General features: G+C 37.1%; 1 protein-coding gene across 1 annotated transcript; it reads right to left on the reverse strand.

Moving 5' to 3' along the window:
* Window positions 1-2,066: 2,066 nt before the first annotated feature.
* Window positions 2,067-19,579, reverse strand: LOC113097362 (complement C3-like). Its single transcript, XM_026262612.1, has 41 exons — window positions 19,427-19,579; window positions 19,127-19,322; window positions 18,880-19,048; window positions 18,485-18,558; window positions 18,055-18,143; window positions 17,852-17,934; window positions 17,672-17,759; window positions 17,398-17,500; window positions 15,408-15,528; window positions 15,120-15,235; window positions 14,868-15,014; window positions 14,580-14,783; window positions 12,522-12,713; window positions 12,281-12,433; window positions 12,084-12,213; window positions 11,933-12,004; window positions 11,669-11,863; window positions 10,957-11,071; window positions 10,626-10,717; window positions 10,414-10,553; window positions 9,870-10,076; window positions 9,668-9,731; window positions 9,505-9,591; window positions 8,436-8,639; window positions 8,258-8,333; window positions 8,001-8,160; window positions 6,995-7,084; window positions 6,755-6,911; window positions 5,517-5,680; window positions 4,955-5,110; window positions 4,723-4,782; window positions 4,555-4,645; window positions 4,422-4,470; window positions 4,021-4,111; window positions 3,816-3,905; window positions 3,533-3,638; window positions 3,213-3,302; window positions 3,012-3,092; window positions 2,740-2,823; window positions 2,513-2,648; window positions 2,067-2,369 (listed from the first exon to the last, which is right to left on the reverse strand). The coding sequence occupies exons 1-41, from the start codon at window positions 19,504-19,506 to the stop codon at window positions 2,228-2,230; spliced, it is 4,944 nt and encodes a 1,647-aa protein (XP_026118397.1). The 5' UTR covers window positions 19,507-19,579; the 3' UTR covers window positions 2,067-2,227.
* Window positions 19,580-23,818: the final 4,239 nt, after the last annotated feature.

Raw genomic sequence — 23,818 nt, forward strand, 5'->3', positions numbered from 1 at the left:
CTATTCAGTAGTAAATTATAAACCCATTTCATGTTGCCCTCCTGCTCTCTGTCAGACAAACCAATCCACACTCTCTCCTTGATTAATATACATTTCTCTGTGTGAATAGGAATAACACGAAATAAGTGTGATTGATCTCATTCATTAACAAACACTCACTATTGAAAATGATCAGATCAGCGTTTCTTCTGATTCAAAGAACTCAAGTTGTTCTGCAGTTGGTGTTTTTCAGTCATTAGATGAGTGTAAGCTGTTGATGGTTTGATTGAACTCTTCAACTGTGTTCTTTTAACTCTTGATCAGGTCACTCACGATTTTTAATTTAGCAGTAAGATATACAGAATTTTAAAGCTGACACTGTTTCATATTGCAAGCGGGGAGTCAATTTGGCGTGAGATTTACATGGACAGCACATCTCATGATAGATGCATGGAAATGATCTTTGTCTTCCTCTCTGATCACTTCAGTCTGATAAACCTGCTCTTTGCTGCATCCTGCTGGACTGGAGGAAATCTTTCCAAAGAGCAATAAAGCAGATACACAAGGATGAAGTATGATATTAAAACAAAAATACTGTGGTTATTACTGTCAAATGATAATTTTATTAAAACATAAAGCAATTAACCCTTTTAGCCACGAGGACATTTTTGCATCACTGAAGTTGATGTTTATTTATTTATTATTATTTTTTTCTGAGTGACATTTACAAAAATAATGACTAATAACTTGGGTAACACCTTAGAATAATGGTCCATTAGTTAATGCTAGTTAATTTATTAATGAACATAAACAATAACCAATACATTTATTACTGTATTTATTCATCTTTGATCACATTAGTTATTTAAAATAGTTATTCATTGTTAGTTCATGCTAGTTCACAGGGCAATAACTAATGTTAACAAGCTCATCTCTCAATTTGAATAATGGGTAAATAAATGTTGAAATTAACATAAATTTATACATTTTTAAATACTGATTTATAAATACTGTATAAGGATTCATAAAATATTTTTACATTACTAAATGCTCAGATACACACAGAGATCAATAATCTGTGTATGAATCACAACAATGCTGACATTCTTCATGCTGCAATGCATTCTGGGAGCCATGGATGAGTTTTGTATGATGCAGCCAGAATACACTGCAGAATAGAGCATGTCACCATTTTCAAGGTTCATACAATGATTCTTGATGGTTGTGTGACAAAAGAGTCTTATTTTGTAATGTCTTTATATCATTTTATTAAAACTCTGTTTGAGTTTCAGTCTGTTAAACAAAGAAACAGTTAAACAAATGAAACCCATGTTAATGGTTAGTAAGATCTCATTAACATGAAGCTGCTTGTGATGGTGCAAAACATGAGTAAGCCAACTGTTAGATGTCTCAGGTTGCATTAAGTAACACTACGAGGAGTAGGTTATTTTAGCCCCGTTCAACAAGGAATTCACAGAGTGCATGTGCATCAAGGGACCTTCTGAGAAAAATACATTCAGAAAAATCAAACTTTGAAGATATCAAAATGTAATCTAATGATCAAAAACAAATCCATTTGAATTTTAGATAAAACCATGTTAATATTTATTAGCTACACTGCAAGCTTAAATAATAAATGAAATAACTTTAAAGTCTTTAAAAATCAATTAAATGAAAGCAGAAAACATTTTGCTCTCAGATGCATTTTAAGCGATCCTAAGAGGTATCTCTCTGTCACCTCGCTTTTTGGCATTTGTTGGCACTTACCATAATCCATCTACTCCTTATTATAGTGTATTTAACGGTTAACCTGTTAAATACATTTACATTATATTTTGTAATTAAAGTGTCATACTGTACTGTAACTCTGCAGTAATCTGCTTTGGTTTCCATGCTTTTTCACATCCTCTAGTAGGGTTTAGAAAATTGACTTTTTCATTGGTATTTCTTTACTAAGTAATCATAAAATAAACTAAATCAATAAATCTTAAAATATATTGGCAAATTTTCCATTCTGCACAGAAGTTTATAAAACTGGAATTGAATCTTTAAAAAAGTGACTGTGAAGATTTAAGAATAAGGACTCGTTTATGTTTGCAAATTTTATTTGACAAATGGCTTCAAGTGGTTATATTCCATTTGACTGAGAAGCGAACTGAGCATGAACTTTTAAAATATAAAAACCTGCAACTTTTAATAAATCTGACAATTTACTAGAAATAAAAGCAAAGTTCGATCAGTAAAACACTTAAGTGGAGCATCCAAATTGGCTGAGCTTGTTGGCAAGCGAGGTGATGCCAATATATTTTTCTCGATGTTTTGGAGTCTGGCCCTCATTGTTTGTTGGCCAGTATTCAATCCAGGTGTCCTCACCCAACTGGTACCTCAACCTAAGATGATTGAGAAAAGTGGGAATGTTTTTCATTAGAAACATCCATACAACAGATATATGTATATATATTAAGATTTCTACTTAAAATGCACCAACTACAAAATCAGCCAATTTCCACATAAACCAAACTCAATGTCATACTTTCCGCCAATCCTTGGAAGGGTTTTGGTTTGGCCCATGATCAGGTATGTCTTGCCTTTTTCAAATTTCAGAAAATCTCTACAGGAAGGATGAGCCAAAAATGATCTCACATTTCCCTCTACACCTGGATCAGAGCCTGAAAACAAACACAAATATAAACTGTTGAAGATAAAGCCAGTCCAATGGAGCTGTCGCGATCCAGAGTCGTAGAAAATGGCAACCCATACCTTCCTTCAGCACTTGCTCAACTGTCATGTTATAGATGTCTGCATACAATGAGAAGCCCATTTCCAACACACTGGTTTTATAAACTACAAGAAAATTATGTGACATGATCATCTACTGTACATAACAGCTCTACTGGCAAAAACTGACCCATACTGGGTCTTCGTTAAGAAAATAAGACAGTCCTGAGAGGGACGGCTATGGCACAAGACATGATCCAACATTTCTACAGCAAATTACTCAAACACACACAGAAAGCCATAAAGATGTTTACCATATTCCACTTCTCGTTCACAAGCCTTATCCTCACGTTTGTCCTCATCAATGCGTTCACTCTTTTGCAAACTGCAGTTCTCTGTCAGGATATGTCATTCATTTACCATGCTTTGTCTCTCTTTATTTCTCATGGAGAGTTTATTAAATTATATATTTTTAAGCATGCTGTATGTTAATCTTGCATTTAAAGTATACAAACCTTCCGCACACTGGCATAGCTCCTCATGACAGAGTCTGTTCAGCGATCCATCTTTCTTATAAGGATGGTAGAACTTCACACAACGCTTATCTGTCAAAATATGCAGGTTAGATTGAATATGTCAGCAGTAATGTGCCAAAATGGACAATCATATGGAATTGTGTGCTTTAATAAGCGTTGCCATATGCATAAGGGAAGAGCTCCGCTGTTAACTTTCTATCTGTGTCATTTACTTTATATGTCAGTGGAACTGAGTTGTTTTAGTGACTGTTTTCTAATTCTCCAGATAAACTTTTGTTGGTGACTGTAACATCACACACCTGGAGCGTTGTACTCGTACACAGTGACTCCGGCGGGCTGCAGCATTCCCACTTCATTGAGCTTGTGCATTCTGAAGACAACCCTTTCCTTCTCTATATTAGAAACCTTAAAATACATTAAATAAAATGTTTATTAATGTGAAGCAATCACTACACCAAACAGCTAGTCGCCAAATTACTTTTAGCAAATAAGGAGAAAGAATCAGTTGCAGTCACCTGCATGTCTACTACATGCAAACAGATAAATAAAAACCCAGCACATATGGGAACAGTGGCACTGTACCTTATCTATGTAGATGATAAGAGATCCTCGCTCTGACAGCTCTTTGTTCAGCTCAAAGCTCTGAATGTACTTATCCTTACCACTGGATAACTGGTGGCAAAATCGTGATTTTAATGTCCATAAGTTATCAATTCAAGTAAGCATTTTAGACTCAAATGTTTAATGATTGTATTAACTTTCCCAATCACTGACGCTGTTTATTCACCTTCGAAAGATCCCGTTCATCCACTTTGAACCCCGTCAGCAGACTGATATCCAAAATAGACATGGTTGAGCTTCTCAATGGGTCTTTGAAACTGCAAAGAAGGATTAATATGATGGAATAATCTATTAATAATATATTTGCTGGTTGGGTTAAAGTTGACCAACCTCGCAGCTTCCCCTTGTGCAAAATGATCACATGTAAAGCATCATTTAACATCACATTCTTAATAAAGTATCACAAAGTTTGATGACATGACACATTCTTTATGAATTAATAAACAGTTATCTGAACTTGTGGTCTTTCTGGAAATTTCAGAAAAGACAAATGAATGGAACAAATGCCCCTGATGAATGGGTTACTGAGAATCTTGTTTATAGTTAGAGTAGTTAATATATACTCACATGTATTCAAGGGTGATCTGGTAACTTTCAGAGGCTCCATCATAGGATACTACATACAGAAGATACCATCAGAATTCAACCTTATTTTGCAACAAAACGTTTTACATTGATGTCTTGTTCTGATGAATTCTACCTGCAGACTCTTTCTTCATCTGCACACTGAGATCGAACACCTTACAGTCGTAGTTTTTCTCTTCAGGCAGAGCATAATAGACAGAAAATACCTGACAGGGAAGGACAGGAATTATTTTACACAGAACATGCTGGTGAAGACATCATGAGTGTGCTAATGAATACTCACAGAGAGCATGGCCACCCCTGTCCCTTGAGCTGTGACATTGAAACTCTTTGTAATGTCGAACTGTGGTATTCAATCCATAAAGTAGACAGATAAGAAACGACACTTTTAGGGTGAATCAGTTAATGCAAAAAATGCATGCATCAGACTGTGAATGGTGTAAATGTGCTTCGGACAGCATTTTAATTCTATTTCTCAACATTAAGGGTGCAAATATTTATTCATGTTTCCAGACCTTATCTGAACGTGCAAGTCCAATGTTTCCCAATCTTATTCCGAATCTGGTTTTCTCTTTTCTCTCCTGCACAGCCAGCTCCAAATCCAATTTAATGTCTGTCTTCTTAACCTGAACGCGGTACTCAGCCACGGCTTGGAAGACCATGATCGTTGCCTAAACAATGAGATAATAGGATGAGAACAAAATGTTTTTGGGTATCACGGTAAAGGACATCGTCATTTAGTCATGTTCGTGTGTGTGACTGTGTGTGTGTGTGTGTGTGTATATATACAAGAAAGTTAAGCTTCTGAAAAATTTAAACCCATTCTATTTCCTGGCATGGAAGACACACACACACACACACACACACACACACACAAATCTCATTTGCATTTCACACTTATTCAGATATTCAAAACGTTCTCAGTGAGGGTAAAGATGTCTCCACATGGATGTTTTTGAAGTGCATTGATAGATAGTGGTATATCAATAAAATGCCCTTCAATTAAAACAATGATGAGGACAACATACATTATAAACTAATCAGTCCACAAAATGATTCATTTGTCCCTTAAAATACCTGTGTTGTGCCATAACCCCCGTAGCGGGATTGTTGCCTTCCCAGCCAACGCACTGCCAGTCCAGCTGTCTCGAAATCCTTTGCCATCACCAGGGCGAGCACTGCATATCCTGTGGCTTCTAGAGAGTGATAGTGCTGCCCAGGAACTTGCCAAAGTACTCCATCTAAAAGTGGGTATAAGCACAACATGACATTGCAGTTTTGATTTCAATACAATTTTTTTAAAATCAAAAAACATAAACATAAATTAAAAACATACTCTTGCAATAGAGAAAGAGAGAGAGAGAGAGATTGAAAACATACTTTTATTAACAATTTATAAACATCACCATTATTTTATAATCTTTACACAATCTTCAAATTATTAAAAAGATAAAACCAACTCTCTATCACTATCAACAACACAAAGAAGTGAAGTGACATACAGCCAAGTATGGTGACCCATACTCAGAATTCGAGCCCTGCATTCATCCCATCCAAAGTTCACACACGCACAGCAGTGGGCAGCCATTGCTTCAGCTCACCATGGAGCAGTTCGGTGCCTTGCACAAGGGCACCTCAGTCATGATATTGGCAGCCCAAGCCTTGAACCCACAACCTTAGGGTTAGGAGTCAAACTCTCTAACCATTAGGCAATGACTTCCCCCAAAATATTTTTTTTTATTTCCAACAGACCATTTTTTAATGAAGGCCTGTAAATTGTTGGCTAATTTATAATGAACATACCATAGAGATGAGACAGCATTTCTAATTATCATAATGCCTGAATTTCTTCAACCTATTTCACATTGTGGATTTGGGATTTTGGATGAGACTTTACAAGTTCAGGTGTCAGGTTTATAAATATATCTGTATAGTTTTTATTATTTTTTCATTTCAATTTTTATTATTTTAGTACATCAAGTTAAACAAAATTAAAATGAGAAATGTTTTATAGGCAACTAGCTGTAAAAAAGTTTTTAAAATTTTATTTCAATTAGCATTTATTTTATTTAAAGTAACAAAAATGTTTTTGTTTTATGGTTTCAGTTTTATAGGTATAACTACAGAACCTCATACATGACATGCAAGAAAAAAAAATTTTGTGCACTATTTACTGTTGTTTCCCTGAATGCCATGTGCAAGGCTCCATATATATCAACACCAGTACACTTATTTGGGAGAACACAAGCTTTCGCCATGGAAAAGTGACCTCAACTTTATTTAAGAGTCTGAGGTAAGACTATAATGTTACTGACCTTTGCTTTGAGTGGAAAAACTCTTCAAGATGTCTTTATTGAGTTTTCCAGCATGGGCCAAAGCGTAAGAAGTCATAGCGACAGCGTAAGTGCTGGTCAGACTGTGAACTCTCAGCAGCAGGTAATCAGTGGCTCTTTTCATACTGTTCTGAAGATTCTAGTATTGAGAGAGAGACTGAGTGAGACCTGTTTGAGGTGAAGGTCACGTATCACTGCGTGGTGTCCGGGAATCAGACTTACAGATCCAGCACAGATCTTGCTTCCTTCTTGCATGGCAATCAGGATGAAAGCAGTCAGAGAGGCATCGGCGTCTTTTCCACGTACGTTACCCTGCATTTGACATGTACTCAAATAAGAAGATGTTGTATAATGACATAACAAGACTGCTGGGGTGCTTCTGAAAAATATGCAGAGCTATGTGTGCTACACACAGCCAGAAACAGCTCACAGTTTGGCACACTTTCACATGTTGCAACACGCTCTCACTCCCAACTTTTCAAATATTAATGCTTGGTCAGTGCTCCTTGGTGTTGCATTTTGAAGCTAAATGTACACCTTTAGCATCACTTTTCAACACGCATGGTCCTCCATTGGTTTCAGCTGTTTGTCTTTATTTAATGGTTTGCATGCATTGGTAAATATATATATATATATATAATGTACCCAATTATGAACAATATAATGCATGTAGCAGGCAAATAAAAATAAAATGTAAAAAAAAGTACACTGACAGGTATTTGTTGCAAAATTTTACCATAGAAAAGGAGTATAAAACATTACAAACATTCCAAGTCTTCTAAAGCGTGAAGAAGAGAGTAAAACATAAGATTTTAATCGCTGAAAATCAACGAGCTCACATCTCATTAAAAAAGATACTCCAATCCTCTAGCATACAAGAGCCAACAGCATTTCACAACCAAGGCTTTTTCTGGCAGCATTTTAGTGAAAGTGTTGGCAGGGCAAGTAAAAATTAGAACCACTGTCCTTTCGTGCTGAGACCTGCATGATGTATTCTGCATAAAGCCATGACTTTCAGATTACTGGAGGCATCTACCTGTTGATTGTACTTGATTTATGGCCTTTTTCACCTTTATTTTGATAGGACAGTAGGAAATAATGTGAGACGATAGTAGGAAACAGGCCCAGGAGAGGACCACAAGCTGGGAATCGCCAGAGTGCAACATATCTGACATTTGTGCATTATTTTCGAAGTGTCATTTTGCTGAATTTTTTGTTTTTAACTTACAACCATCTCGCTGTGATACGCAGGTGCATCTTCTTTAAATGTGCCGTCTGCCAGCTGTTTTTTTGTGGCCAGCCAGTTGAGGGCACTGCAGATCACATTCTCCTCTATGACAATCAGATCACTGGCCATTGCGAACACTTTAGCCACATATGCTGTCAGCCTGTAAATAGACGCAAGAGAGGAAGCCAACTTCGGCATAGTACAAGAAAAATGCAAGAAAAACAATCATTATCTCTAAATAAGATGCATTATTTCACCATGTGCTACTCGGCACGTGTAACCAGGCACCGTACGACCCATCAGCTTTACGGAAGGTCAACTCCCGCTGATAACCTTGACCGGAAGAACAAATTAATGACATAGTGAGGAACACTCAGCTAGAACACTAACAATCGGGGGAACATTAAAAGGGTATGTCGAGGGTGGTCAGCTGACCTGTTCTGATATGGTTAACAGCTTCATTACGGCGCTCCATACCAACACCCTCCCACTGCTTTGTGTTGTCCAGGTAATGAGTGGCAATGAGAGGTAGAGTCATATAAATCATGTTCTGCTCTCCACATCCACTGGGCTGAACAATGAGCTGACCCATAAACTGTCCACTGATGGCCTGCTCGACTGTCTGTGTTATCTCCTCACCTGCAAACATGGAAGGTAACTGACTGCGACTGGGGTTTTTAGGTCATATTGACACCAGTCCTGTTGGTGCAAACCCTGTATGAACTGATATACCCAGGGCCCTATGATTTCCATATCCAGAATTGTGGAATGAAGACAGAATTTACTGTGGAATGTCACAGAAGTTGGCAAATTTTGGATGAGTAAATCAAAAGTAGTGCTGTACAATTAATCAAACATGATACGGAGCAGTGTCTGTTAAAATGAAAGTGAAAAAAAGACAGAGTTCATCTACTACACACACTGAGCTGCTGTGAGAGTCACATCACCAGCATTTAACCATTTCAATTGAAAATAAAAATACATCTATGTTTGCCAAAATATAAAAGGAATGTTTACATTTTTGTTTGATTGCATTTTAAAAGGTTAATTAAATCGATAATATTTTACACCTCCTTTGTTTGACACACTTTTTGATGACACATTTTTAGAATTTGAATTCAGAAAAAGAAATATGTTGTTGTAAACATTATTTGAATGTTATGTTTACATTACATTATGTTTGTTTTATAACTCCAAAGTTGTATGAATTCAGTGATCTATTATCAATATAATTAACTTTTAATTGATAGCAATAATTAAATTAAACATAATTTAGAAAAATAAAATAAAAAATATAAACATGGGAGTTGGGGAAACAATTCATAGGGCGACCTAAAATTTAATTTTGGTCAAATTAATCATAATATAATGAAGTAGACATGTTTTTTTACAACTAAAATGTAACCATTAAAAAAAAAAAAAAAGGAATTTGGGAAAAAAATAAAAGGGATTTCATGTTTGGCCCCATATGCTTCAGAGAAGGACAGTGCAATGAGATTTTCACCTATCACTGTGATCACTGTGTTAGCAGGTGTGTTCGGAACCTTTCGGCGCGGGATGTCGCTCCTCATAGCCACGACCTGCGTGCCGCCTGTTCAGTCAAGAGGACAGGTGTTTAAATATATTCATATTCAGTGTCACATTCGGTGTCTGTAAAGAAGCTGCACCTGGATGCTCGGATGGGTTGATCTGCACAATTTTCTCCCGGACTTCAGTCCGCACACCTTCAGGCTGAAAGAAAGACGGACACAAATGCAACTTGGTGAAGACATTGAAAAATCTCAAAATAAATTGTCTGAAGATCGTTCATGATTGACTCCTGCAGAAACCCCCAGAGCAATCCTCTAAACGTTGACTTGGCAGACTCACCACCACCTTCAGATTCTTTCTAATTGCATCATTGCGATTCGAGCTGTATGCTTCCACTGAGATCCACTGCTCTCTCAGCTCCATGGGGATGATGATGAGGGGAACGGCTATGGAGGACATGGAGCCAACAGAAACCGTTACCCTGCCTTTCTGTTTTTTGCTGGCACTGCTGCAAACACCCTCCGATGTCTTAAATCTAATATTTGTCTGGAACAAGACAAAAAAAGATCTTTAGCACGTGGAGAAACTGCCCTGTACAGTTAAACCTTGTAAATGCATGACATATTTAACAGAGTTCAAGGCAGAGGCCAAAACTGATCATACTGTATATATGAACTTTGATGAAGCTTCTGATATTTGAGCAAAATTAAGATGAAATACTGATGCTGGTAATGTAAATCAATGAGATCTTTATAACAGTATAGCAGATAATTATATACATTCATCTATCACTGCATATTTCCAAATAATATGCCTGAAATGCTTAGTTTTCTGATCAAAACTCTGTAGTTTAAAAACATATTATGCAATATAACACACATACTTTCAGCTTCTGATTGCTGTAGTTGTGAAGAACAGCCTTTATTTCCAGTTGTTCATTGCGCACCACCGAATAAGGCATCTTCAGGTCGATAAAAAAGTCTTTCCTAACAGTGATCTCATAAGGATCAGCCACACATATTCCTGCAAGGAAACAAAGGGAGCGTCAAAGAACAATAATTATTAATAAATAAGCGAACAAGAGCATCTTTTTACCAAGGGTCTTGGACAGGCTGATGGCTGTGATCTGCCAGGTTGTGATGGAGTCTTTCAGGAATATTCCAGTTCTTAACGTAGATGTTTCAGTGCTAAGCACACACAAAAACATTCATACCAGTCCCTCAAAGATTTTGCAAACAAATATCACTATGCCACATTATTTTGCTCACCGCCATTTTTCATTTGTGGATCTGCATTCAAATTAATAGTGGATCATCTGATAAAACTGTGTCTGATATTGCCATTTTCTTGAAAGAACAACATCTTGGTTCCCACAAAAGGTTCATGTTTTATTATTTGTAAACAATATCATAAATGGTTTGCTCACCACATCCGGTTTTGTGGACAAGAAGGAAGATCAATCTCCTCCCAAAGCCAGCTTTCAGGAAACTGTGTGCGTACCATCACATCTCCTAGTTCCTCATCAAAATCATCTTCTTCACCTGAACAGGAAACAAACAAACAAAGAGTAGTCACTACTATTCAAAAGTCTGGGGTCAGTAAGTTTCTTTTTTGCTTTGTTTTGTTTTGTTTTTTAAGCAAGGGCACATTACATTGTTGAAAAGTGATTGTAAAAACACTTACATTGTTACAAAAGATTTCTTTTTAAAATAAATGTTTGAACTTTTTATTAAAGAATCCTTCAAAATAAAATGTATCACATTAATAATAAGAAATGTTTCTTGAACAGCATATTAGAATGTTTTCTGAAGGATCATGTGACACCGAAAATACAGCTTTGCATCAGAAATCATTTACATTGTTACAAATTTACATGAAAAACTGTTATTTTATGAATTCAAATTTAAGCTACGTGAAGTATTAGATGCAAGTGCAATGCAAGTGATGTTATTAAAGCAATTCATACATTTATTCTCTGGTGAGATGTAATAAAGCACTCACAAACTTTACTACAGTTTCTATATATTATCATAATGTGTAAATGCAATTTAGCATGAAAAAGCAATGAAGAAGCATTTAAAAGTTGCATAAAGTAGATAGCTAATTCTCTTTCTGAAATCATGAGGCTAAAATCTCACTGCGTGCCAGAAGAAACTCTTTCTCTCCGAAGCCATTCGCCTGCCGTTTCAACTCCTTGCAGCAGTGCAGGAAAGCATTTATACATTCCTTTCCATCTTGGATGAATGAAGCCCGCCGTTCACAGGAGTAGCCGAGTTCATTCTCCTGGAATCCGTCCACACAGCATACCTTCTGTTCGCCAGAGTACTGACCAGCTGAGAAGACAATGTTAGTGTAGAAACAATAAGGACAGAAGAAGAAAAGCATATAAAGGGCTTCCTTACCCAGCGTAGTGGTGACCTGCAAAAGACTCTGTGCTCTGCGTTTTCTCTTAGATGGGACAGGGCACTTATTATCTACAAGAACATGACAGATATGTGTGGGAATATGACAGCACTGACACCTCAATTTCCGCTAAATTAACTGTTCAAGTACATGTTCTGATGTTGGTTCCTCCTGCAGAGCTGGACTCAAACATCAGACCTGCGTCAATGAAAACCCCCATATTGTCCCTCCCTCCTCCTGCTGTACAGCCGGTGTCATGCTTCTCTATGATGTCCCAGATCTAAAGAAACAAAGATACCAGCTCATTTTAAGTCTGAAACCAGGTTTTTGTACGTAAGGTTAATTACCTTTGTCTGAGTGAGTCTGTTCTTGTTGTTAAGGACATAGACACCCTTATCTACAGCGACCAGCCCGACTTTAGCTCCAGGGTCTCCAGTGATTTTCAAGCTGATCTGATCTCCTGGGCCATATTGTGTCGGGTCCTTCACCTCGACTTTGAGCTGTGATTAAAAACAGTAAGAACATGCTTATAAATGATGATGGTTATTACAGGCACTCATCATGCTTATGGTTTCTGGGTTCACTCACCGTTCCCATGCAGGTGTCCTTCATGTCTATCCAGACTGAGTCAGACACCACCTCAGACGAGCCCACATGATAATAAGCCACAAAGCGGAAGGACGGCACCATTTCTTTGGTTACAGGCAGAGACAGAGCCACTAAAGACTGTCCTGTCAACTTAAACCTGTTCACTTTAACAATCTGACCTTTACTTAAGATCTGTGGGAATAATGACAAATGCAGGCAGTATGAATTACATTAATAGATTTGTATATTTCTTATATTCACTGTTTTAGAAAGTTTGTTGTTTTTCTCCTATATGTAATCTGTATTCATTTTAATTAGAGTTATTTTAGGATTTTAGTACAGAGTAAACTAAATGTTTTTTTTTTTTTTTTTAATGGTTTTATTTGGAGTTAACTGTAATGACTTTGCCAGCTACACATTTGAAAAATAGTTAGGTACAATTTAATACACAAAATAAACTACAAAACAGCAAGTAAGGTGTCAAGCACAAGAAAGACAAAATTAGATTAAGCATTGCAGCGAGCATCAGACCAACTGCAACAATGAGTAATTAAAGATATTATTTGATGATTTTGGTCAAAAAAGGTGAAATATCATGAATGCAATCACCAGTAATATGATTTAATGGTTAAACATTTTCACCAAGGTGACGCTGTTACTAAATTGATGTGCTGTGCTCAGTGATATGTGAATATAGCCCTATTTGCACAGAATTAGTATAATCTGGGTTCCTTGTGTGATTTTGAAATTACCCCCCACATCTGAATTTCATGTGGTGCATTCGCACATGATAAGTGAAGCCTGTGATTTTACTCAAATTTAATGACTTATCTCCTGGATACGATGTCAAGGCTTTAAGAGTCCATATTTATAATCCGGTTAGATGGATTTTTTTTTTTTTTAAGAAATAAACTAATATAGTTTCGCACCATGTGTCATTTACATTTTACCAGGTTAAAATAATATCTCAAGCTCTATTCTTAATTTATTTGAAACACATTAACCTCAAAACCTTTTCAGCTCTCTTTTTCTGCAAATTGTATAGTCTAGCGATATGACAGCACCCAAAATATAATCAAACAACGCAGCTCCATTCTTCGCAAAATAAAAACTTTGAAAAATGATATACGACCTGCCAAATGCTGGCCAAATCACACAGATGCTGATTCCCAAGGGACTAATATCATCACAGGACCTCTGTGTCAGGCAAAATATGGTAGGTCATTTGCGGTGGAATTTTTACTTTACAAATTGCATGGGTGATTCGCACGGGATTATGATCACAGATAACCTCCGCAAATTATTAGAAATGACTAGAGGTCACTACTAATCCCGTGTGAATAGCACTAATGTCACAAAATAAAGACTGGTGTCAATATATGAAAGCTTTTAGTTTTCATATAGCAGTTTTTCAAAGAAAATCTAAATGGTGAACAGTAAATTCCATTTAAAGCTAAATTAAATGTATTTTGAAACACACCATGAAAAATGTGTTATTAACCACCCAGAAAAATAAAAAATAAAATAAAATAAAAACGGCAAGAAAATGAAATAAGATAGCAAAATATTGGGGGCGTGACTACTGTCTGCGCTAAAACAATGTCCACCAACGGGACTGCCTCCTCTCTCAGCTGTCAAATACCTCTCCTACCTGAATGGATGCTCCCTCTAGCAGTTTAACTGACTTTACATAGCCGACTGTTCTGTAAATTACGACAACCAGGTAATTTGCATTACGTGAGGAAGGGATAGCTAGCTAGCAAACTGTGGACTGTAGTAACTAACGGTAGTGAGAGTAACATGCAATTGACGGGTGAACTACTAATGCTAATGTGCTCCTGTAATTATATGTTGGGGAGGGATCATGCTCAGTGGCTCCAGTACCTCGTCAAGACACGATTTCAGGCCCAAAAATGAAAAAAACAATAAAAAATAAAATAAAAATAAAATTAATGGTCTAACTACACATTTCAGTACTACATAGTACTACATAACAACTAGGATGCAAACAAAGTAACACATGTGAGTGATGAGTGATTTTTGTCATGTGTTTCTCACCATATAAGTGAAATCCTGGTTTTTCACTCCAGGGCTGTTTCCTAGATTCAGATTGACTTTCATTTGATCACCGATCTGAAGCTCTGCGGCATCAATGCCGATGTGCAGGTAGTTGTTGGAGCCGCCTTTCGGCTTGTAGGCCTGAGCCGTCATCTTGTTCTCCGCCTGCTGTTCGTCGCTTAATTGTGGGTCTTTGGTCTTTGCCTGGACACAATCATATTGATTTAGTTGGTTTACAATTTTTTTTTACAAGCCAACAAGACTTTGACCTTTTTAAATTAACCTTACTGTGATCTCCAGTGTAGAAGATCCTCCTGGAGTGTTGACAGTAACTTTCGTAATGCCATTGTCTCTTGTTCGACCTTTGACCCCTCCAGGATTGACTTCCACTTCCACATTTTTAGCAGGAGTTTGGTCAGGATTTGTTACATAGACCTTAATAAGAAATACAAAAGAAACATTAACCAATACCGTCATGTATCATAGCTCAGCGGAGGTGAGTATGATCCCATTCTTAAATTTCTAGTGATTTTTTCATACCGAGACGTCGAAGGGCATTCCAGGTTTGAAGAAGTGTGGTGTTTTTTTGAAGTGGATGGTGTATGGTGATGTCACTATCTGAATGCCTTTCTTATTTGCTTCTACCATTTCACTGCCTGAAACACATACACACACACACACACAAACATAGTCATCAGTCGTTTTTCTGAGGTGTAATAAACCTTTTGTCTCGTCTCCTTTTGTGCTGGTATAATATAAAAACCTTCCAGCAACTCTCAACTATCAAATCCAACTCTCAATCCACCAAACTCTGAGTTCGGCTCTTACCAGTTTCTGTTAAAACACTGGCTGAAATGTAGAGAGATTTTCCAACTAGCTGCTGGATGTCTGGGAAGTTCTCCTTGATCATTTGTCTTTTCAGCTCGGCCTCTCCTTCTCCATCAATTATCTACAGAGAGACAAACAGCAACATCACGTCCCTGTACAGTAGTTTTTGCTATTTTATAAAAGTTATATTTGAAATAATTGAACTATTTTATTAATTATTTTATATAACGTTAAAGATTTTTATTATTTTATAAAATTATCTTTTACTTTTTATATTTTATGAAATTTTTACTCATCTTTACTGTTTTAAAATAATGGTCACACACCTCCCATTGCAATCACTTCAGAAATATTTGTATACTTTTTTATTCATTTATTTATTTTGAGGTTAAGAGGTTACATTAGCGTTGCAATATGAATTGCACATCTAATGTCTGTTGCTTAATACAAACAAAACGGCATAAAATTCACAATGAAACAGCAGAAAGAATTCACAGCACTACACTTTCCCCACATTAGGATATGTTACAGCCTTATTCCAAAAAGGATTAAATTCATTATCTTCCTCAAAATTCTACAAACAATACCCCATAATGACAATTTAAAAATGATTTTGTTTGAAATCTTAGCAAATTGATAAAAAAAAAAACAGGTCCCACAGTTACCAGTGCATGTCAGAGCAAAAACCAAGCCATGAAGTCCAATTAATCGTCTGTAGACCTCCAAGAAAGGATTGCATCGAGGCAAAGGTCTGGGGAAGAGTTCAGAAAAAACGTCTGCAGTATTGAAGGTCCCAATGAGAACAGTGGCCTACATCATCTGTAAATGGAAAAATTTTGGAACCACCAGGAATCTTCCTAGAGCAGGCCGGCCGACCAAACTGAGCGATAGCGGGGAAAGGCCTTGGTCACTCTGACAGAGCTCCAGTGTTTCTCTGTGGAGAGAGGAGAACCTTCCAGAAAAACAACCATCTCTACCGCACTCCACCGATCAGGCCTGCATGGCAGAGTGGCCAGACAGAAGCCACTTCTCAGTGAGAGGCACATGACAGCCCACTTGGAGTTTCCCAAAAGGGACCTGAAGGATTCTCAGACCTTGAGAAAAACAAAGTAGAACTCAAGCGTCATGTGTGGAGGAAATCAGGCACAGCCCATCACCTGGCCAATACCATCCCTACAGTGGAGCATGGTGGTGCCAGGATCATGCTGTGGGTGTTCAGCGGCAGGAATTGGGAGAAGGATCGAGGGAAAGATGAATGCAGCAATGTTCAGAGAAATCCTTGATAAAAACCTGCTCCAGAGCACTCTGGACCTCAGACTGGGACAAAGGTTCATCTTCCATCAGGACAAAGACACTAAGCACACAGCCAAGATAACAAAGGAGTGTTTATGGGACAACTCTGTGAATGTCCTTGAGTGGGCCAGCCAGAGCCCAGATTTGAACCCGATTGAACATCATGGGGAGATCTAAAAATGGCTGTGCACCAACACTCCCCATCCAACCTGATGGAGTTTGAGAGGTCCTGCAAAGATGAATGGGTGGAACTGCCCAAAAATAGGAGTGCCAAGCTTGCAGCATACTCAAAAAGACTCAAGGCTGTAATTGATGCAAAAGGTGATTAAACTAAGTATTGAGCAAAGGCTGGGAATACTTTTGTGCATGTGATTATTATTATTATTATTATTATTATTATTATTATTATTATATATATATATATATTTTTTTTTTATGAATTTGCAAATATTTCAAACAGACTTCTTTCACATTGTCATTATGGGGTATTGCTTGTAGAATTTTGAGGAAAATAATGATTTTAAGTTTTTTTTGAAAAAAAAAAACAAAATGTGGAAAAAGTGAAGGGCTCTGAATACTTTTCGGATGTACTGTATGTTGAACCACAAACATGTAAGTATTGCCTTTGGCTCCAAGTTGTGCATTGCATGGGACTATAATTAATAAAGTTATAAATCTCAGCTCTCTCTGAACTCACCTGAACCTTTTGCAGAGAGGCAGCAATGCTGATCCTCTTCTCATTGTCTACCACACCAAACACCACAAATGCAGTTCCTCTCACCTTATTACCAAAGAGGTACCTAACAAAACCAATATACACATCAAACACTTGAGAACATCCCTTGTGATAAATCTTTAAATAACTAGTTTGGACACAGAAATAAAGTATGTATAAGATATGCAATAATTATAGACTAGAGTGTTATAGATTAGTGTGCACAGCAAAACAGTTAAATAATTATTTTTCATACTTAGCTGATACGTCCACTGTCAGCGAGGGCTCATTCACGTAGAAAAAAGGTTTGCGTGGATTTAAAGTCACTTCAAAGCTTGGCAGCACTACAAAAATACAACAAATGTTCAGCCATTCTTCAATATTTCCTACAGCCTTACCAACATAATTGGTTCTCGAGAAGACACAGTTAACATACCATATTCCATAACCTCAAATTCAGTGGTGAAGTTCTTTTGCGGTGTGTTTGTGTACTTTGCGATCAACTTCCAAATCCCAAAGCTTCAAAACAGAATGTGCATAATACACAAGAGTCTGACTAACAGAGAGTACCTTTATTGGGACAGTCTGTAGTTCACGGATCAATCTTAACTGAATGGTGCACTTTAACAGTAAACAAACCTGGCAAGTTCAGGTAAAGCAAAGGTTTCGGTCCTAATGCCCTGCCTTGGCTGGAATTGATCTCTGTCCAGTGTGATGCCTTGAGGATTCTTGTTAAACATAAAAAAAAAAAAAAAAAAATCAGTTGTTGTTCGTTTTATGCAGTATTCAATGATGGGGCAATTTTGGTGGTAGTTACAGCACACGTGATGGGGTTCAGTTATTTAATGTAGTGATGCACCGAAAATTTGCCAACTGAAAATATTTGACCGACAAATAATTTTCAGTTTGGTCTGAAGCAGTTTTGGAGGGCCAAAATCATTGCCCAAAATAGTGATGTTAAATTTGCACTTCTCTAATGCTGCCTTTAGTTTTCAATTAAGAAAAAACTTTCGGTGCATCAATAATTTCATCTATGCTATTATATACTGAACAGCATTCATTTGCATACCATGATATCGACCGAGATGGAAACTCCATCAAATGGATGTTGATCAGGAGTCAAGGAGAAGATCCTGTAATTAACTGGAAAATATATATATATATATATTTTCAAATATCACTATGTGTGCTAAAGCTTTATTTTATGTAAAAGTCTATGCATATGGTGACAGCAAAAGTCATGTTTACACAGCTGAGAAATATATCTAGTTTTCTGCAAGTTTCCTTCATATAATTTAAAAGGATGTATATGCGATTCTCTGTTGTTTTATTGTCACAGAAATCATATTTTATATATATATAATTAGAATATTCAGGATTACAGCACCGAATGGAACAACATGTTTTTTTTTAAACCATTTTAAAGAATTTTGCGTTGAAAGCCAATTAAAAACTCAATCATACCTGTGCTATCAGGTGTGTAGATGGGCTTGTCTGTTTGTACAAATATATATCCGGTCTGGAATGAGACCATGACCACTTTCTCCAGAGTGGTGGATGGAAACTGGGCTTGCAGATACACATACTGCTTCTCCAGAGGATCGTCAGTGAAGAACTTCTGATCATCAGGGATCTGCAGAACAGATAATCAATCAGCTTAAATTATATCTGATAATAAAATAATGGGAAGTAGACATAACTGCACTCTCACCTTTATATCTGTAAAGATCTGGAAACTGTTGGCTGCAGTCAGTGTCACTGATTTAGAGAGTATCTCCAGGTTCTTCTTCGGGTAGTTCTTTACTATGATCCTCACATTCAGGTTTCCACCAGAGTAATCCTGAGCCTCCACAAACACGTTCTCTAAGGAACCCACCCTCAGCAAATTAGGAGCTGACAGAACATACCTGATGAGATGATATGTTAAGATTTACATTTGTCTATATCTCAAGAAGGATTTTCGTGAATTTCAGAAATGAAAAAAAAAGAAAAGAAAAATGAATGTACTTACAGTGGGTCACATAATGTAAGCAAAGGGAAGCAAAGAAAGACGACAGTCCGCGTCACTACATCCACATGCATCATGTTCATCTTCTAGCTGCAAAAGTAACTAGAAGCAGAGCACTATTTCGACTTTTATCATTTATCTACCTTTCACGATATCATCATTGTTCTCAGAACTGTTGAGTAACTCGGGTGGAGAAACTATGTCCTCCACCCAGTTTCACAACCCACTTTGTCTATTCTAGTTTTTGAAACTAAAGGTGACATGACAAAACAAACCCACCAGTGCAAGGCAATGGGTGCTTCAGTTGCTTATTTCCACATTCTTCTTTCCTTTTGAAGGATAAAGGTGCGAATAAGCATCAGTTAGGATATTAAGAAGCACCCAACTGTCTGTATGTCAGTTTGAGAAAACATTTCTCAAACGCACTTACACAGCAGTCAATTTGAGTGTTAAAAATGTGTCACTCAAAATAATCACTTATTAACCTAAAACCAATAGGTCCATTAAAGAGATGACATGAAAAGCAGTCTAATGACAGTTTCCTGAGAAGTGAAAATCAATTATAAATTGTCTGCTCTCATTGTGCAATGTCTAAAATGCGTTCAACTACAAGCTGTTACTAGTTTTTTTCCAAAATGTACAAGTTGATAAACGTTTTGCATCTTATAATTCGCTGACTTCCTGTTTTCTCAAGTTATTTCACAAAAAAGCCAAAGGGTCAACAAAAGTGTATGCTAGACTCTATCACTTATTAAGCTCTGCAACATAACAGAAAAGTAAGTTTCTATCTTGATTTTCTTGTAGACAATGAAGAACGAAATTAGAAACATAAACCCATCCTCCACAGGTCGGCGTGATTTTGCCAAGTATAACATGTTCCTGTTATACATCTTCTGATGATCCTGGATCAACATTATTGTCCAAAAATAGACTTAACCCAATCCGTAACCCGAAACCTAACCCTACCCATAATTTATTCCAAAAATCTGTTGGAAGTGATAGCTGATTAACAAGGGGGTAGAAGCACATAACCCTGGTTGTAAGCCTAAAACAGATATTTTCTGAAAAGTTATATCTCAATTCTGATTGGTTGATTGGAATGTTGTTCCAATCTTGCTCGCCATCCAACCACATTCAACAGTTTTATATATATATATAATTAAATTTTTTTTTTTTTTGGAATATCAGTTTCAAAATCATTCTGATAATACATTCTGACTTCTAAAAAGGGTTTTGTTTCTTTCGCACACTCTGGCCCAAAAGTTGGTTCTGGAAGTGTGTATTGTTGGTGAGCCTCCAGGAACATGCACAGCAAAATCCCCAGTGTTCATTTAACACTCTGAGTGTGGACACATATAAACACTGAAGCAGTGTTAAAACTAACACTGAAGAAAAGTTGAAGTTAATGAGATAATTAAGAAGTTAATTGAGTTATGATTGAGCATTATTGAAGACACCTAATGTTAACAAGCAGAATCACCAAACAAGAAAATCACAATTTGTGTGTCACCATTATCGTGGTCAGTGTTTGTTTTAGCTGGGATCTTGGCTTGTAACTTTTAATTTTCAAATTTGTGTGTCAAGCCAAGAGCAAAAATCATTGAGTGGTGATAATTATGTTTTAATGTAATTGTTGCTTGACCTTAATCACTGAACTCATTTACAGTCTCTTCTCTTCTTATTGATCATTATCAATTGTAACAGCTTTGATTCCACAACGAAAGAGTCTGTATTTTTTATACATTTTGTAGGCATCTCTTGTGATTCTGTTTTTTTTTTTTTTTTATTAAAGAGTTTTAGTTTTAGGCACACACAGATAACAAGAATCAGCGTATGAATCTCAACAACGGTGACAAACAGCATATTCAGATAAACAGATATACTCTGAACATCACAAAACTAGATACTAAAAAAGCTCATAATTTATTCATGCCGCAATGCATGATGGTAGCCATGAATGAGTTTTTATTGGCTACAACATGCTTTTTTGATGGTCACTGTTGTTGTGATGCTCACGCTGATTCTTGATGTCTGTGTGTCTAATCTAAAGAACTCTTTCTTTATATAGAACTAACTTTTAAAAACATGTCATTTTATGCCAAAAATGCTGGATCACTTTTTACCCACCTAATTTATGTGCACAGTAAAGAAACCTGAACTTAGGCATTCAGGCCACGTCATGACAATTAGTCCATACCACAATCAAATCCATAATATACGCCTTATTCAGCCCGCCGCCATTTTGAATCGAAAACGAGGCTGTGAGGGTAAACCGGAAATAACAACAACTAAACATGGCTGTGTGGACTACGAACCTGTCATATCTTCCTCCTCTTACGCTCAATGTTGTGGAGTCATGGGCGGACGAAGGATCAAAAATTCCCAGGTCTATCCTCCTGAAGGGTTACAGCAACTGGATCGAGGGTTATATCCATGATGTTGAAGGTAAACAGTTACTTTTTCAACTTTCTTGTGAGGTTAGCTTAGCATTCTGCATTGAAGATCACGATAGCGCAAATGTTGCCGAACGACCTAACGTTACATACTGATTGTATGTGCTGCTAACATTAGCCTCTTAGCCAACTCGAAGTGTTGAACTGTAGTGTTTGATGTCCATGATACCTGTGGTTTTACAGTGAAGAGAAACGAAGCAGGCTGTAGTGTTAGGGCCCGGTCTTTTCACTCGATGCGAAAGAACGAGCCGCCTTACAACATGAAGGTATTTTGTGTTATTGTGAGGAAATTTCTACGTTACACCCTCCATGTTCAGGAGGGTTCATGTTGAGTTCAAGTTTTGGTCCTTCGTTCATTTTTGGACCTTGTTTGTATGTTTGTTCGTTCGTTCATACTAAATACCAGGTGTTTCTAGTAAGCAGCGTCATTTTAAAATGCAAGTTGTTATTGTTGACATGAATATGGTCTTAAGTAGTTTTTCTGATCTTTAATGTTGTATATACATTTCTTTATATAAGTACTACTGGGGGAATAAAACGGTTAGGCTGATAGCTGTTTGGGATATAAAAAAAAACAAAAAAACATTAACTGACGTATCTTATTACACAGATGTAATAAGTAGATTCTAACTAATTACTTTTTTATATCTTGTTGTAACGTAAGTGTAACTTAGTTATACCAACAACCGTTATAGTTTTGAAATACTTTAAGACCAAAGTATAAAAAAAAATAGTTAATGTCTTTTTCTTAACATTTTGTTGCTATTTTGCAGGTGGAGCTCGCTTCAGAAAACCCTTTTATCCGAGACACCCACTGCACTTGTAAAGCAGGATTGGGGCACTGTAATCATTTACTAGGACTACTATACACACTGGCTCACTACCTAAAAATGGAGCATAAATCTGTACCACCAAGAGCAAGTAAAACCTCTTTGCCTCAAACATGGCATGTGCCATCAAGAACATTAGGACTAAAGCCAAAGCCAATCAGCACAGTATCGGTTTCCAAAGTAAAACCACCAAATAGTAGTACCCATAGAGTAAACCGCACAAGTGAGGGAATTCTTCCAAATGTTTACTGCCCAGTCCCTGTCCCATTGCCCTGTAGTGAATTTGAAGAGAATCTGAGGGAAAACCTAAAAGCATCAGGCAGCAGAAGCCACATGTTTAAACTATTAACTGCCAGTAACCAACAAAAACAACTTGTCACCACAGAGTTCGGCGACTTACCTTTAGGGTCTGTTTTATCCTACCAATTACCCCAGCAGACTGTGTCCTTTGAAGAGCACCCTACACTGCCTCTTCCTCCACAACCATGCTCCTACGCAACTGTATTAAACCAGGAAGAACATGATTTCTACGGAGGTCTGATAATTACATCAGAAGATTCACTACACCTGGAAAGTGGAACCAGGGACCAAAGCAGCATCACTTGGCATCGGCTACGCGCAGAGAGGATCACATCAACATCTTTTAAGCGGGTCTGTTCTAGAGTTAAAGACTTTGACAAGTTAGCTGCTGACATGTGTGCAAAACAAACCATTCAGACCAAAGCTATGAAAAGAGGCATACAACTTGAGCCTGTTGCTGCTGCAGAATATGAAAAACTCACTGGAAACAAATTGTTTCCCTGTGGCTTAATAATTAATCATCATGCCCCTCACCTAGGACCCTCACCTGACAGGAAAGTAGTTGACCTTACAGCAGATCCTGTCCACGGTCTTCTCGAGATCAAATGCCCAAACAAAGACAGCTTCAAAAACTGCTCATATTTGACAAATGCAGCAGGGAACTTCACTCTAAAAAAGACCCACGAGTACTACTATCAGATTGTTGGACAAATGGGGATTAGTGGGTTTACCTGGTGTGACTTTATGTCAAATGCAATAGTGATTACCACCTGGAATGTATCCATTTCAACAAAGATGAATGGGAGGAGCTG

The sequence above is a fragment of the Carassius auratus genome, unplaced genomic scaffold, assembly GCF_003368295.1.
Source record: "Carassius auratus strain Wakin unplaced genomic scaffold, ASM336829v1 scaf_tig00216192, whole genome shotgun sequence".
NCBI lineage: Eukaryota > Metazoa > Chordata > Actinopteri > Cypriniformes > Cyprinidae > Carassius > Carassius auratus.